The following is a 15,843-nucleotide window of genomic DNA, read 5'->3' on the forward strand; positions in this document are numbered from 1 at the left end:
TAGTAAACAACAGTTAGGTGTAATGTGATGTGCGTTTAGAGGCTGGAAATATTTGGAAAAACTGATATACAAAAGGATGCAAATTACAGTTACTTCAGAGACCAGGTAGACGCCAGACTGATCAATATCACCTGCAAGCTACTGCTCCTCCCCTATATGTAGCTTAGTGGTTAAAGATCTGGGCATGTAATTAAGGTTTGAAGATTAAAAAAAATGTTTAATAAGCTTCCACCTTCATTGCGCCCTTTCCAGTTCAATTAAGAAACACTTTGTTGTTCAATATATATATATATATATATATATATATATATATATATATATATATATATATATATATATATATATAAATAGTTAGTGGTATAATTCTGTTTGGTTAATTGGGGCTTTTGCACCAGGAAGTTATAGGAACTAGCCACCAGGATGGTTCCACGAGAACCACGTTCCCCTAGGGCCATTTTCCTGGTTGCATTCGCACCGCCAGTAGGAACTCTGAAGTGGAGTAAGCTGTGCTTGTTGTTGTGACGTTTATTTAGACAGCGTTGAGAACACCAGAGCCTGAGCACATATTAAACAATTTAACTATATGACATTATGGTATCAAACTAATAGTAAAATGTTCAGAAAAATATCCCTTTTATAGCACAAGGCTCTGTTTTTTTGAATTAGCATTTTATAGCTTTTATAATAATTTTAGAACTTAAACTGTATGCAATACTATAAATCCATAAAACTACAACATTTGACCTAATGGCATCAAACCAATTGCAAATTACTCAGAATATTATTCCCTATAATGCACAAGGCTTGTTTTTCAGATTATTATTCTGGTATTGTTTTATATACAATACTGAACCCATTGAAAAGGTTTGATAGGTTTGAATCCAAAAAGTCGCGTTTAGATACATGGAGGACACCAGGTTTATTCTTGGAAATGTATTCTTATTTATTGAGAAAATGCTATTTAGAGTTCCATTCATTGACAACCATGTAAATATTGACTGGCCTATCTAGATAGTTTGTGGACAATTCTGAAATTTCGAATACAGATACAGGCAATTTTCATTGTGTATAAAACTTACAATATGCTTCAAATAATTATTCATATACAGTATGTAAATATGCACTACTTTAACAACAAGACAAGATGATGTAACTGTTGCGAAAAAAAAAAAAAAAAAAACTAATAAAGAATAGCAGTCACAGCAGCAATCTTTCTTCCCTCCTCCATGTTTAAAGTCCCGTGTCTCGGGAACTTGGGTATCAAAATTATTCCAGAGCTTCCCAGTGGTAAATATGACTTGAGAGGGTGTTCATGTCCAATTTTTAACTAGTAAACTCTGCTGCCTTCACGTGCCATTGGAATTATCATAAATACCAGTTTCCTCTGTAAAAAGTGAACATGAAGGCTATCTCAAGTTCGGGGATAATTTTGACACCCAAGTTCCTGAGTTGGGCATCCCATAAACTTTAAAATGGCAGAAGGGAGAACGATTGCTGCTATTCTTTATTAGCTTTTTCCACAACAGCTACATTGCCTTGTCTTGTCATTAGATTAGTGCACACATAGGCTATATGAATAATCATTTGAGTGGTACTGTATGTTTTAGGAATAGTGAAAAACCTGTATTCCAGAAGTGTAAGTAAGTTATCTAGATAGCACGGTAAACGTTTATATGGGTGTCAATGAATGGGATGGTAAATATAATTTTAGCTTTAATAAGATTTTCCCCAAAAAATATGTAAGAATAAACCTGGTGTCCTCAATGATTCATGTTCTTTCCAACAACAAAGCATTTGAATGCAACAAGCTTGTAATCATGACTTCAGAAGCCAGAAGTAGGAAATTTCCAATGGCACGTGAAGGCAGTATTAAACCCTACTCTGATGTAGGAGCTAGTTCCCCCAAAAGGGTTCCTAGAACTAAAACTGTTCCGGGTTCGGGTCCGCCATTAGTTCCAGGAAACTATGAAAAGGTTCCTCTGGTGTGGTTCCTTCTCAGATTAAACTAGTATATATTTATCTCCTGTGGTGTCGCTCTCACGCATACACAACACATACACAATAACAAAACATTATTATTGTAATATTATACATTATATAATGATATATTATCATTATAATATTGTTTGTAAATTATGCATGGCCAATATTACACCAATAAAGTCAATCTTCATCCTGAAGAACAAAGTAAGAACAAACAGATTTTTGGGTTTAACAGATTCCCATTTAATAATTCAGAATAAATCTTCAAATCTCTTGATGCCTTTTCAAACAGGAACTATTCTTACAAAAAAATAATAATATAATTAAAATGAAAAATTAAAATGATAGGGCACCAAAAAACCTGACATCCAATTAACGTCTTAAAGTGAGCATGTCAATATTTAACCCCAAAATGAAAATTTTATTTTGCATAAAGATAATGAATCCTATTTTTAGGACCTTTATATATTGTAACATTTTCATGACCACTAAGCACAAACCTTATATACGTGCAAAGTTTAAGTGTGAAGTAAAAAAAAAAAAAAAAAGAGTAATAATTCTAATGTTGTACTGCTTTTAATTCTTTTTAATAGAAAAAAAAAAAGAATTACGGTAGTTTTTACTGTAATAAAAAATACTATATTACAGTAGTGAGAATCTAATGTGAACCACCATGGAAAATGCAAAAAATCATAAGGGTCCTTAAATGGGCTCTTTTTTTAATAAAAAAAAAACTTTTTATTTTTTATTTTTCTTTTGTTTTGATTTTGGTTGAAATATAACAAACAACACTGAATTTCAGTTCACACAGGCACAAGTGATAATTACAGTTGGCAACAGTGCGATCAATCAACAGAATAGAACCGGAAGATTTTTTACTGCAGAGTATTTGGATTATGGCTCATTTTACATGGCAAGAAATGTTCTGCTCACACCCAAAAACCTGCCCCCCAAAGTGCCTCAATTTAAAGAGCATACATATTCATAATAAGGCCTCTAGCTGTTATACAGAGGGACAATCCTGTCTATTTTAGCCCTGCATATGGGGCACTTCTTAGGTTCGGGCAGGGCTCTATAGCACTCGTCACAGGTACAGACGTGACCACACTCTAGAAACACGCAGGAGCGCTCGCGACTCAGGCATATTGTGCATGTAGTAGGAGACACATCATCCTCCGCCAGATTGAGCTCCTGTAAACGTCTGGTCTGCCACTTCCTGTACTCGTCCAGTAGGCTGCGCTCTTTCCTCCGCTCCTTACGCAGCACGTACTGTCGCCACAGCAGGTAGAATAGCGTGGCACAGGCGGTCAAGCCGAACAGCACCGTCAAGACCCTCCAGAGCCGCAGGTGACCCTCTTGCTTACTCAGGAGCGTGTCGTAGTCCAGGCGGCTGAGGAAGTACCGCAGACCCTGCTTAGGGGGTTGGAGACGAACCAGGTTGTTGTCCAGCACCAGCTCCCCGACGCCCGTCATGCTGGCACCCAGACGGAGCATTTCCTCCGTCTCCTGGATGCCCTGCGGACGCTCGCCGCTGATGAAGTGGCCGATGACGTTGGTCAGAGACTGCTGGGAGGGATGGAAGTTCTCATAGGTCTTTTCCAGATCCAATTCAACTGCATCAAGTGGACGGACCACTCGCACCGTTGTGGGAACAGTGTCATCATGTGGGGCCAGGTCAAAGGGCACGGTGTTGGTGCGTTGGTGGATGACCTTTTCACAATCATTCCTAAAAGAAGGATATATTAGCACAGTGAATTAAATAAGATATATTTTTGAAGATAAAATTGAAATATTTAGAAAATTTATGTTTAATGATATGAACAGTTTGAGTGTGAAAACCTGTTACCAACTGTGTGTGTGTTTAACTGAATCTGTGCATTTATATTACTTATAATTAAATTATTTTATTTATGATAATATTTTAATTTTAATTGAATACTATATATTTTTTTAAATACTACTTTTAATTAAAAATATATATATATTAAATAAATATACATTTTTAAAAATAATATTTAAAACAAAAACTTATAATTATAGTACAATTATAAAAATATTTATATTTAAATATTTTTATATATAAACAATAAATATTTAAAGTATTTAATTTATCATTTAAAAAATATGTACATATATTTAAAGATTTAAATAAAGTATGATATAGTATAATTATTAAAAACAAAATTTTATTAAAAAATATTAATGTTGAAACAATACATATGTAAATTATAATCTAAATATTTAAATAAATAACTATGACAATTGAAAAAGTATAATTATTAAAAACTAATTTTTATATATATATATATATATATATATATATAAAATATTAAACAATAAATAATAAATATTTAAAGTATTATCTAAATATTTAAAAATATGTAGGTGTAATTAAAGATTAAAGGATGCTTAAAGTATAATGAATAAAAACAAAATATTATTATACATATTTTATATTAAAACAATAAATAATAAATACTTAAAATAGTATTATTTTAACATAAAATATTTGTATGTATAACTTCAACTGCAATTTGTTTCACATGATCTTAAAACCTTTTCTTATACCTAGATGATCTAAGATTTGTGGACAAATACAAATTAGAGAACTAACATTATAAAAACAAAACGCTGATAGTGTAATTGACAATATATCATAGTGTATATACTATTTAATAGTATTAATGGACAGTTACCATATATGTGTTGTGCGATTCCACACCATCTTCTTCTCCTTTAAGGTCAACCTCTCGATGACCCCTTTACAGTTGTCTACAAACTGGCTGTTCAAGGTCTCCTTCACTGAACGCACAACACCTAAAGACAGTATGAATAAAAATTTTAGAACATTAACACCCACTAAATACTATTTTTGCTTGTGTCCTCACTATAATGAGTGAATAATTATTGTATCAACATCAACAGGTTTGACCAACTGCAATACTAGATTAATCTCAGAAGCCATACCTTCAATAACTGCATAAGGAACACATTTTCCTGGTGCTTCACTGAGGATAGTTTTCAGGTCTGGATTTAATGACATCTTCTTGGCCTCCTGTTACACAGGTCAGGTTTAACAATGATCCAATTCTTTGAGTGCTTGTGTCATTAAAAGAAACACACCAGGGTTGTTTTCTTACCCTTAATCTAGCAACATGGCTCGATTTCTTCTTGTATATGGTGTATAAGACAGCAGTCAGAGCCGAACTAGTGGCCAGCAACACAATCTGTGCTGTGGAGGGTCTGCCGCTGGCCTCCATCCTTCAATCTACACACCAGCTGAGTATTAAAAAAAAAAAAATACAATGAACAACATCTCACCATACAACTCTAGTCTAAACATCGGCGATTAAGCTGCAATGGACAAAACAAACTTTCTCCACAACATATCCATTCCTAGCGTTTGAACTAGGGATTCTTCAAGAGGTTAAACCTTTTTATTTACATTGTAAAACATTTACTGTATCATAAAAAAATTAAATATGCAATATCAAGACTTGTTTTACAGTATTTTTTTCACAGATATGGTAAGTAACTAATATAAACAAAACAGCTATAAATTAGCCTGAACTGCTAGCAATGCCTTCCGATAACAACAAACTTAAATATGCTCTCAAAACGCAAATTCTTTTATTTTATTATTTTAGAAACTGACGACATTGGTAGCTGAAAAGGGCACCGTTCAAGTTTGGTGTTCAACAAAACAAACATGCATCAAAGAAAAAGGTTATTTGACTAACGTTACCTTCACTAAAGCTGTGCTGGTGTACAACTCACTGTCTCAGCTGAACCCCTTCAAAATAAAAGCCCCTTCTGATCTGTTGACTTTGACTTTTAAAATACGATATAACAATATATTTTAAATTATTTAATTATTAATATTAACCCATGCAACCAATGTTATTTTAAATAGCTAAAGATATACACTATAATATATATATATATATATATATATATATATATATATATATATATATATATATATATATATATATATATATATTGTACAGTCCAAAAGTTTGGAACCACTAAGATTTTTAATGTTTTTAAAAGAAGTTTCGTCTGCTCACCAAGGCTACATTTATTTAATTAAAATTACAGTAAAAACAGTAATATTGTGAAATATTATTACAATTTAGTTTTCTATTTGAATATATTTCACAAAGTAATTTATTCCTGTGATGCAAAGCTGAATTTTCAGCATCATTACTCCAGTCTTCAGTGTCACATGATCCTTCAGAAATCATTCTAATATGCTGATCTGCTGCTCAAGAAACATTTAATGTGTACAATTGTACAAAATATTTGTGTACAATATTTTTTTTCAGGATTATTTGATGAATAGAAAGTTCAAAAGAACAGTGTTTATCTGAAATCTAATCTTTTGTAACATTATAAATGTCTTTACTGATTGATTTAACGCATCCTTGCTGAATAAAAGTATTCATTTCTTTAATTTCTTTTCAAAAAAATAAAAATAAAATTTTTTACTGACCCCAAACTTTTGAACGGTAGTGTATAATGCTACAGAAGCTTTGTATTTCAGATAAATGCTGTTCTTTTGAACTTTCTATTCATCAAGGAATCCTGAAAAAAAAGTACACAACTGTTTTCAACATTGAAAATAATCATAAATGTTTATTGAGCAGCAAATCAGCATATTAGAATGATTTCTGAAGGATCATGTGACACTGAAGACTGGAGTGACGATGCTGAAAATTCAGCTTTGCATCACAGGAATAAATTACTTTGTCAAATATATTTAAATAGTACACAGTTATTTTAAATTGTAATAATATTTCACAATATTACTGTTCTATATTAAGTTCTTTTTGGAAAACTGGGACGCCATGTCATCCGGACTAAAGAGGACAAGGACAACCCAAGTTGTTATCAGCGCTAAGTTCAGAAGCCTGCATCTCTGATGGTATGGGGTTGCATGAGTGCGTGTGGCATGGGCAGCTTACACATCTGGAAAGGCACCATCAATGCCGAAAGGTATATCCAAGTTCTAGAACAACATATGCTCCCATCCAGACGTCGTCTCTTTCAGGGAAGACCTTGCATTTTCCAACATGACAATGCCAGACCACATACTGCATCAACTACAACATCATGGCTGCGTAGAAGAAGGATCCGGGTACTGAAATGGCCAGCCTGCAGTCCAGATCTTTCACCCATAGAAAACATTTGGCACATCATAAAGGGGAAGATGCGACAAAGAAGACCTAAGACAGTTGAGCAACTAGAAGCCTGTATTAGACAAGAATGGGAAAACATTCCCATTCCTAAACTTGAGCAACTTGTCTCCTCAGTCCCCAGACGTTTGCAGACTGTTATAAAAAGAAGAGGGGATGCCACACAGTGGTCAACATGGCCTTGTCCCAACTTTTTTGAGATGTGTTGATGCCATGAAATTTAAAATCAACTTATTTTTCCCTTAAAATTATACATTTTCTCAGTTTAAACATTTGATATGTCATCTATGTTGTATTCTGAATACAATATTGTAATTTGAAACTTCCACATCATTGCATTCTGTTTTTATTCACAATTTGTACAGTGTCCCAACTTTTTTGGAATCAGTTTTGTATTTTATAACCTGTGATACTTTTTCAGGATTCTTTGAATAAAAGGTTAAAAAATATCAGCATTTATTTAAAATAGAAATCTTTTGTAACAATATACACTACCGTTTAAAAGTTTGGGGTCAGTAATTTTTTTTTCTTATTTTTTTAGATGAAAATAATACTTTTATTCAGCATGGATGTGTTAAATTGATAAAAAGTGATAGTAAAGGTTGATATTGTTAGAAAAGATTTATATTTTGAATAAATGCTGTTCTTTTTAACCTTTTATTCATCAATGAATCCTGAAAAAAGTATCACAGGATATAAAATAATATTAAGCAGCACAACTGTTCCCACAGTGATAATAACTGAGTATCAAATCATCATATTAGAATGATTTCTGAAGGATCATGTGACACTGAAGACTGGAGTAATGATGCTGAAAATTCAGCTTTGCATCACAGAAATAAATTATATTTTAAAGTACATTCAAATAGAAAACCATAATTTTAAATTGTAATAATATTTCAAAATATTATAGTTTTTTCTGCATTTATTATGAAATAAATGCAGCCTTAATGAGCATAAGAGACTTCGTTCAAATACATTAAAAATATTTGGACTGGTAGTGTATATATATATATATATATATATATATATATATATATATATATAATTTTATTTTTTTACAAAAATACAGAATATTGAATGCCCTGCTTTTCCACCTGTATTCATATATAAATTGTATTGAGTTATTTCTTAAGTTATGCATGGGTGTTTTATGTAGAATTTCATTTTCTGGTTTTAAAATGGAAATTTTATCAAACATAATAGTGACATTTTGTTAAGGCAAATCTGGTTTAAACATTCAGTATTGGTTATTCAGTCATTTTATTAAATTATGACGCTGCAAACCCTGCTGTATTGCCCTAGATGGCAGTGTTGAGTCATGCTTAGGGAAAACCAGACCAACACCAATGGAATTAAAGGCTAATATTCATATTCTCCCAATCAACAAGGGACCATTGAGTTATTGCAAACATGTAATTCAGTCTTCTGAAAGAAACAGCACGACTGCGTCATTAATACAACTGTAAGACCTTTGCCAGTAGTCAACAGCATGAAGCTCTATGTGAATTTGCATGACAAATACTGACAGGCACAGAGATTCTGTACATAACTATTCATCAGAGTTACATACTGGATATCCATTCATAAAGAACTCTCAATCTCATCTTCAGCACCACAAATGCACAGTTAGCCCTTATTCACACTAATTCATGAGATAAAAACCCAGCAGTTCTTGATGAAAAGCCTTTTTGAGTATTAATAAACTTTTCTCCAAGGAGGATTATAACGATGTCCACAGGGTGTAAAACAGGCTCTATATAGATCATTTAGTTTAAGACAGATGATTTAATAATAACTGATGACTGATGAGCTGTGTGTGCACAATAGAATTGGTAAATAAATTAGATTTTTTTATTTATTTATTTTTTGCTCCAGAATGCTTGCAACTGCTTACAATGAAAAAAATCTAGCATGCTGATGGGAAGATTTTTGTGTAACGGAAGATCATCTGCAGAATACGATGACTGAAAAACTTAGCATACAACGGTATACTAACTTTTTTACTAAGTATTAAATTATAAATTTTATGCTAAAACACATTATGTTGACAACTCACTCTGAAGTAATTTTACGATGGTTATCTGCAGGGGTTAAATTGGGATTTGTTATGTGGGGATTGCTATGTGGTTTCAGGCTTTCGAGGAGTGCACATGTGTATGCAAAGCCTACAAAATCTTATCAGTTGACAAACTGTAAAAAATAAGTCAACAGAGCCTTCTGCTATGAACTCTAAAATGCAGATCAAAATCATTCTAGATGCTGGCAGTGTGCAAAGCTACATCTGATCATCTACATTTGATCAATAAATTCAATAAGAAAAATAAAGCAGGACTGTTACGAATCAAATTAAATAATTTACACTGAAAAATTACAACTGCATTAAATAATGTTATGATATTCTTTAAATATTTTTGAATATACAAATAAGAAATGTTGGAAAATTTAAACATGAAACTGAAATGCCAGTAGGTGGCGGCAAGTGACTGTCGTAGTCATTCATTCAAACGATTCGTTCAATTGGCTGATTCATTCAAGAATGAAGCAGGTGTTTTGGAATGGGCCATTGAATCTTTGACTCAACCGATTCGTTCCAAATGCTGAATCATTCAGTAATAAAATGCAGCTTAGTCAAAGCCACTGGAAGACAAGCCTGCAACCTTTAGGCAAAAAAGTGTAACGGCTAATGCTAACTGACGGTATGGGTGGTACGCATTGGCAGTACACAGGGAGGAGTTTTGAACGGCGACACGATAGGCTGAGAGGTGCCGCACGTGATTAAGTTTGCTGTTATGTAGCTAAACTGCAGGACAGCTGCTGATGCTGCACTCCAGGACCAGTGTTACTCGTCGCGTGCAAAAACAATGGCGGCGCCGTGGGTGGAAACATACAGATTCAGGGGGTGGTAATATTACAAACCCGATTCCAAAATAGTTGGGACACTGTACAAATTGTGAATAAAAACAGAATGCAATGATGTGGAAGTTTCAAATTTCAATATTTTATTCAGAATACAACATAGATGATATATCAAATGTTTAAACTGAGAAAATGTATCATTTTAAGGGAAAAATAAGTTGATTTTAAATTTCATGGCATCAACACATCTCAAAAAAGTTGGGACAAGGCCATGTTGACCACTGTGTGGCATCCCCTCTTCTTTTTATAACAGTCTGCAAACGTCTGGGGACTGAGGAGACAAGTTGCTCAAGTTTAGGAATAGGAATGTTGTCCCATTCTTGTCTAATACAGGCTTCTAGTTGCTCAACTGTCTTAGGTCTTCTTTGTCGCATCTTCCTCTTTATGATGTGCCATATGTTTTCTATGGGTGAAAGATCTGGACTGCAGGCTGGCCATTTCAGTACCTGGATCCTTCTTCTACGCAGCCATGATGTTGTAATTGATGCAGTATATGGTCTGGCATTGTCATGTTGGAAAATGCAAGGTCTCCCCTGAAAGAGACGACGTCTGGATGGGAGCATATGTTGTTCTAGAACTTGGATATACCTTTCAGCATTGATGGTGCCTTTCCAGATGTGTAAGCTGCCCATGCCACACGCACTCATGCAACCCCATACCATCAGAGATGCAGGCTTCTGAGCTGAGCGCTGATAACAACTTGGGTTGTCCTTGTCCTCTTTAGTCCGGATGACATGGCGTCCCAGTTTTCCAAAAAGAACTTCAAATTTTGATTCGTCTGACCACAGAACAGTTTTCCACTTTGCCACAGTCCATTTTAAATGAGCCTTGGCCCAGAGAAAACGCCTGCGCTTCTGGATCATGTTTAGATATGGCTTCTTTTTTGACCTATAGAGTTTTAGCCGGCAACGGCGAATGGCACGGTGGATTGTGTTCACCGACAATGTTTTCTGGAAGTATTCCTGAGCCCATGTTGGGATTTTCATTACAGTAGCATTCCTGTATGTGATGCAGTGCCGTCTAAGGGCCTGAAGATCACGGGCATCCAGTATGGTTTTCCAGCCTTGACCCTTACGCACAGAGATTGTTCCAGATTCTCTGAAACTTTGGATGATTTTATGCACTGTAGATGATGATAACTTCACACTCTTTGCAATTTTTCTCTGAGAAACTCCTTTCTGATATTGCTCTACTATTTTTCGCAGCAGCATTGGGGGAATTGTTGATCCTCTGCCCATCTTGACTTCTGAGAGACACTCTCAGAGGCTCTTTTTATACCCAATCATGTTGCCAGTTGACCTAATAAGTTGCAAATTGGTCCTTCAGCTGTTCCTTATATGCAAATTTAACTTTTCCGGCCTCTTATTGCTACCTGTCCCAACTTTTTTGGAATGTGTAGCTCTCATGAAATCCAAAATGAGCCAATATTTGGCATGACATTTCAAAATGTCTCACTTTCAACATTTGATATGTTATCTATATTCTATTGTGAATAAAATATAAGTTTATGAGATTTGTAAATTATTGCATTCCTTTTTTATTCACAATTTGTACAGTGTCCCAACTTTTTTGGAATTGGGTTTGTATAATGAGATCCCCTTCCTACGTCACAAGGGGAGTGAAATCAGAACAGCTCGATTTGCCTCATGCTTGCAGAGAAAGGCTTACCCAAAACAAAGTTACTGGGTTGTCCTTTTTCACATTTTCTGTGCTGGCAGATGCACCAGAGACCCAATTATAGCACTTAAACATGGGAAAAGTCAGATTTTCATGATGTGACCCCTTTAACCTTTTCGAATCATGTCCATGTCCATGTTTTTTTTTGTATGTGTGTGTGTGTGTTCACATAGCAAGTGCCAAAACCTTTACTAAGTTTCATACCATTCTGATGAAGTAAAAATTTCTAAAAAAACTAAAAAGCTAAATTCTTCAGTCAAAAATGACTGAAAAGCACCAGAGGGTTAAATAGTTTCTGTTGAATTATAGCAGTAGTTTGGTGGGTTTTTGGGTTTAGAACAAACAACAAAGAATGTTTGAGAAATATCAACACAATGCCGCTGTGCAAGAATTATAAATATAGCATCTGGAGTAGTGCTCTAAAGTACAGTACAGTGAGTTTGTCCTGACATTCAGAAACCTTAAATCAGTTCCTCAAAAACACCATCAATGAAGCAAAATGGGTTGTTCACCTGACAGAAAGTGATGTGTTGTTCAGTGATGGCTGACTAATGCGAACATCAAGCAGAAGCCAGAAACATGGGAGAAATGTCCTTTCCACATCAACAGCTGACTCACCAGAGCTCTCGCCTCGGGCCTCAGCTTTAACATTACTCACCTTGTTGAGGGAACGAACAAACTGTTTGTGTAGTGCGCTGTTCCTTACACCTGAGACTCAGACAAGAAACACAGTGCCTACTCAAGCATGGATTGTAAAAAGTGTAGACAGATGGGCAGGCGGGCAACAAACAGGAAGTTCTGGATACCAGATGTGTCTGCATTAGTGCCACAGAGCACATCAATAAAGGTGTGCAGGGATGCTGATGTACTGTACATCTAACACACTCGTGTTTTAAACTAAAATTACAGAATGTTTCCAGATGGATTGTATTTACATGATGCAGTCTAAACAGGACATTTGTGTGGAGCCCCTAAAGCGATGTGGTGATGGAAAAAATGTGGAAAAAAAGGAAAAAAAATTATTTCAATGCTTTAGCGCTCTCTTGCAAAAGTTTTGTGTTCCCCTGAGAAACTTTACGTTCACTTGCAAAACTTCAAACTTTTGAACAGAAGTGCAGATTTCAAACTGATTTGCAATACAAAAAAAATCTGTTGTTAATGTATTTCAAACAATATTCGATACTGTTTCAATCAATAAAAAGCAAAATTAATTAAAGCTACAAGCAGCGATGAAAGGGCTCTCGCACCCGGGCTCACCGCCACCCGTTGACCTCAGGAAAACAGTGAACAGTGGGAGACATGCATGTAAGCGAGTAAATACAGGAGAAATATGGCAAAGTCATTTCAAAGTGCCACACTTCCTGCTGCCAACAGGTGGCACTTTGACTGTAACTAAATTTGACATGTAGATGTCTTCAGGCCAGGATTGTTATCAAACATGTGAAGTTTGGAGCAGATCAAACATTGTATGCCTGAGTTACAACAACTTCCTGTTTTGTGGCGTTAATCACATGCATTAGCACTTAGCCTAGTGTTGTATGATTTAACATGTTTCTAGCATGTTTGGCACTTCAAGGCATATTTAAATGTGTTTCTGGGAGTGATTTACAGTGCCATTTCCTGTTGCCAGCTGGTGGCGCTAGGACTAACTGAATATTGTCATATAGATGTCTTTAGGCCAGGACTCTCATCACACCTGTGAAGTTTGGGGCAGATCGGACATTGTATGCCTGAGTTACAACAGCTTCCTCTTTCATGGTGAAACATCAGACTTTGTCAGTCCACCACAGACACGCCCTCCAACGAAAACTCAAGATCTTTGCAATTTAACATTGCGAAGGCCTTAAGATTAGACTGACCATATATGATGCGTTTCTGGTTAAATCTCTATGAGGAGTTAATCACGGTGTAAAACATGTCATTTCCTGTTACCCACAGGTGGCGCTATGAATGTAACTGAATATTGCATTGTAGTTCAGGTCAGGACTCTAATAAAACATGTGAAGTTTGGGGCAGATCGGACATTGTATGCACGAGTTACAACAACTTCCTGTTTCATGGCAAAACATCGAACTTTCTCAGGCTGCCACGGACACGCCCTTCAATGAAAACTCTAGATCAGGTATGGGCAACTCCGGTCCTGGAGAGCCAGTGTCCTGCAGAGTTTATCTCCATCCCTGATAAAAACTCACTTGCCTATAGCTTTCTACTAATCCTAAAGACCTTGATTAGCTGGTTCAGGTGTGTTTGATTAGGGTTGGAGCTAAACTCTGCTGGGCAGTGGCCCTCCAGGACTGAAGTTGCCCATCCCTGCTCTAGATCTTCATAACTTAAAGGATTAGTCCACTTTTAAATAAACTTTTCCTGATGATTTACTCACCCTCATGTCATCCAAGATGTTCATGTCTTTCTTTCTTCAGTCGAAAAGAAATTAAAGTTTTTGATGAAAACATTCCAGGATTTTTTTCCATATAGTGGACTTCAATGGGCACCAAAGAGTTGAAGGTCAAAATTAGTTTCAGTGCAGCTTCAAATTGTTCTACACGATCCCAGATGAGAAATAAGGGTCTTATCTAGAGAAACCATCGCTCATTTTCTGAAAAAAATTGAAAAAAACCTTTAACCATAATGCTCATCTTGAACTAGCTCCCATCTTCTTCTCTATTTGAATTCCAGCAGTGTAGACACTGCTAAGCGTATTACTGCCCTCCACAGGTCAAAGTTTTGAACTAATTTTTATATGCAATATGCTAGTTCAATAGTATATAACAATTAGTTCAAACTTTGACCTGTGGAGGGCAGTAATACGCTTAGCAGTGTCTACACTGTTGGAATTCAAATAGAGATGAAGATGGGAGCTAGTTCAAGATGAGCATTATGGTTAAAACTTATATAATTTTCATTTTTTTTCATGGTTTCCCTAGATAAGACCCTTATTTCTCATCTGGGATCGTGTAGAACAATTTGAAGCTGCACTGAAACTAATTTTGACCTTCAACTCTTTGGTGCCCATTGAAGTCCACTATATGGAAAAAAATCCTGGAATGTTTTCATCAAAAACTTTAATTTCTTTTCGACTGAAGAAAGAAAGACATGAACATCTTGGATGACATGAGGTTGAGTAAATCATCAGGAAAAGTTTATTTAAAAGTGGACTAATCCTTTAATGTCTCAAAGGCCTTTAGATTAGACTGACCAAATATGATGTTGATCAGATTAAAGCTCTAGGAGGAGTTCGTTAAAGTACAACGTGTAGAAATTGCAAAAAACTGCCAAAATTTTGCAGAGAAAATTCAAAATATCTCACTTCCTGTTGGGTTTTCAGATTTTGCACCCAGGGGCTTTTTTGAAGGTACTGGGCTGTTACATCTGTCTACCGGATTTCATACCTGTACGTGAAATGTAGCGTGAAGGGTGCTTGATTGAAATTTTGTAGGTGGCGCTATCAAGCCATTTTGCCACACCTAATTCTGAAACCCATATCAGACGTACATTTTCACCACTTCTGACGCGTGTGCAAAGTTTCATGAGTTTTCGAGCATGTTTCGAGCATGTTTAGGCCCTCAAAAAAGTTCTGCCGAGATTCTGAAGTGCTATGAATGGAAGTGAAGCGACACAACTGACGCTGGTAGATCACATGACAGTAACAACATGGCGGATGTAATACGTCCGAATTTCATTCATACTACCCATATTCATACCATATACTGTAGAGCGTACTTTTTTTAACGGTCGCTTTAAATTGAAATTCAAATGTAGTACCTACTCAGTCTGTATGTGGTCTTGCCAGGGCGTTGCTATGCAGCTGCTAAGGTGTTCTGATAGGTTGCTAGGGTGTTGTTAAGTAGGGATGGACAATATATTGGTGCCATTTTGGTTATCGATTGATAGTAAAGATGGTTTTAATTTCTCAGTATCAGTCGATATTTAATATTGCATGCTCATTTTCCATGTTTTTACATTTAGATTACCTTTGTTGTCATCTAACGCTCACATAGAATTAATATTTGATTCATTTTGGAGAAGAAGAATAATTGGCTGAGCAATTACAATAGGGTCCTCACAC

At 35.4% G+C, this 15,843-nt stretch overlaps 1 protein-coding gene across 2 annotated transcripts; it reads right to left on the reverse strand.

The window, feature by feature from the left end:
- Positions 1-2,208: 2,208 nt before the first annotated feature.
- On the reverse strand, positions 2,209-5,801 carry mul1b (mitochondrial E3 ubiquitin protein ligase 1b). 2 transcript variants are annotated; one of them, XM_048178769.1, is made up of 5 exons: positions 5,729-5,801; positions 5,124-5,262; positions 4,951-5,038; positions 4,680-4,800; positions 2,209-3,709 (listed from the first exon to the last, which is right to left on the reverse strand). In XM_048178769.1, exons 2-5 carry the CDS (start codon positions 5,241-5,243, stop codon positions 2,980-2,982), a joined length of 1,059 nt encoding a protein of 352 aa, XP_048034726.1. In that variant the 5' UTR covers positions 5,244-5,262; positions 5,729-5,801; the 3' UTR covers positions 2,209-2,979. The 2 variants fall into 2 exon arrangements, with proteins under 2 accessions (XP_048034726.1, XP_048034725.1); XM_048178768.1 differs by lacking the exon at positions 5,729-5,801 and adding an exon at positions 5,639-5,659.
- Between the last annotated feature and the right edge of the window lie 10,042 nt (positions 5,802-15,843).

The sequence above is a fragment of the Megalobrama amblycephala genome, linkage group LG24 (genome assembly GCF_018812025.1).
Source record: "Megalobrama amblycephala isolate DHTTF-2021 linkage group LG24, ASM1881202v1, whole genome shotgun sequence".
Taxonomy (NCBI): domain Eukaryota; kingdom Metazoa; phylum Chordata; class Actinopteri; order Cypriniformes; family Xenocyprididae; genus Megalobrama; species Megalobrama amblycephala.

Coding starts and splice junctions, on each gene's coding strand:
- mul1b (XM_048178769.1), bottom strand. CDS start 5,243: ATGGAGGCCAGCGGCAGACCCTCCACAGCACAGATTGTGTTGCTGGCC. Junction 4,801..4,950: donor TCCTTATGCAGTTATTGAAG/GTATGGCTTCTG, acceptor TACTGTCTTTAG/GTGTTGTGCGTTCAGTGAAG. Junction 3,710..4,679: donor AATCGCACAACACATATATG/GTAACTGTCCAT, acceptor TCCTTCTTTTAG/GAATGATTGTGAAAAGGTCA.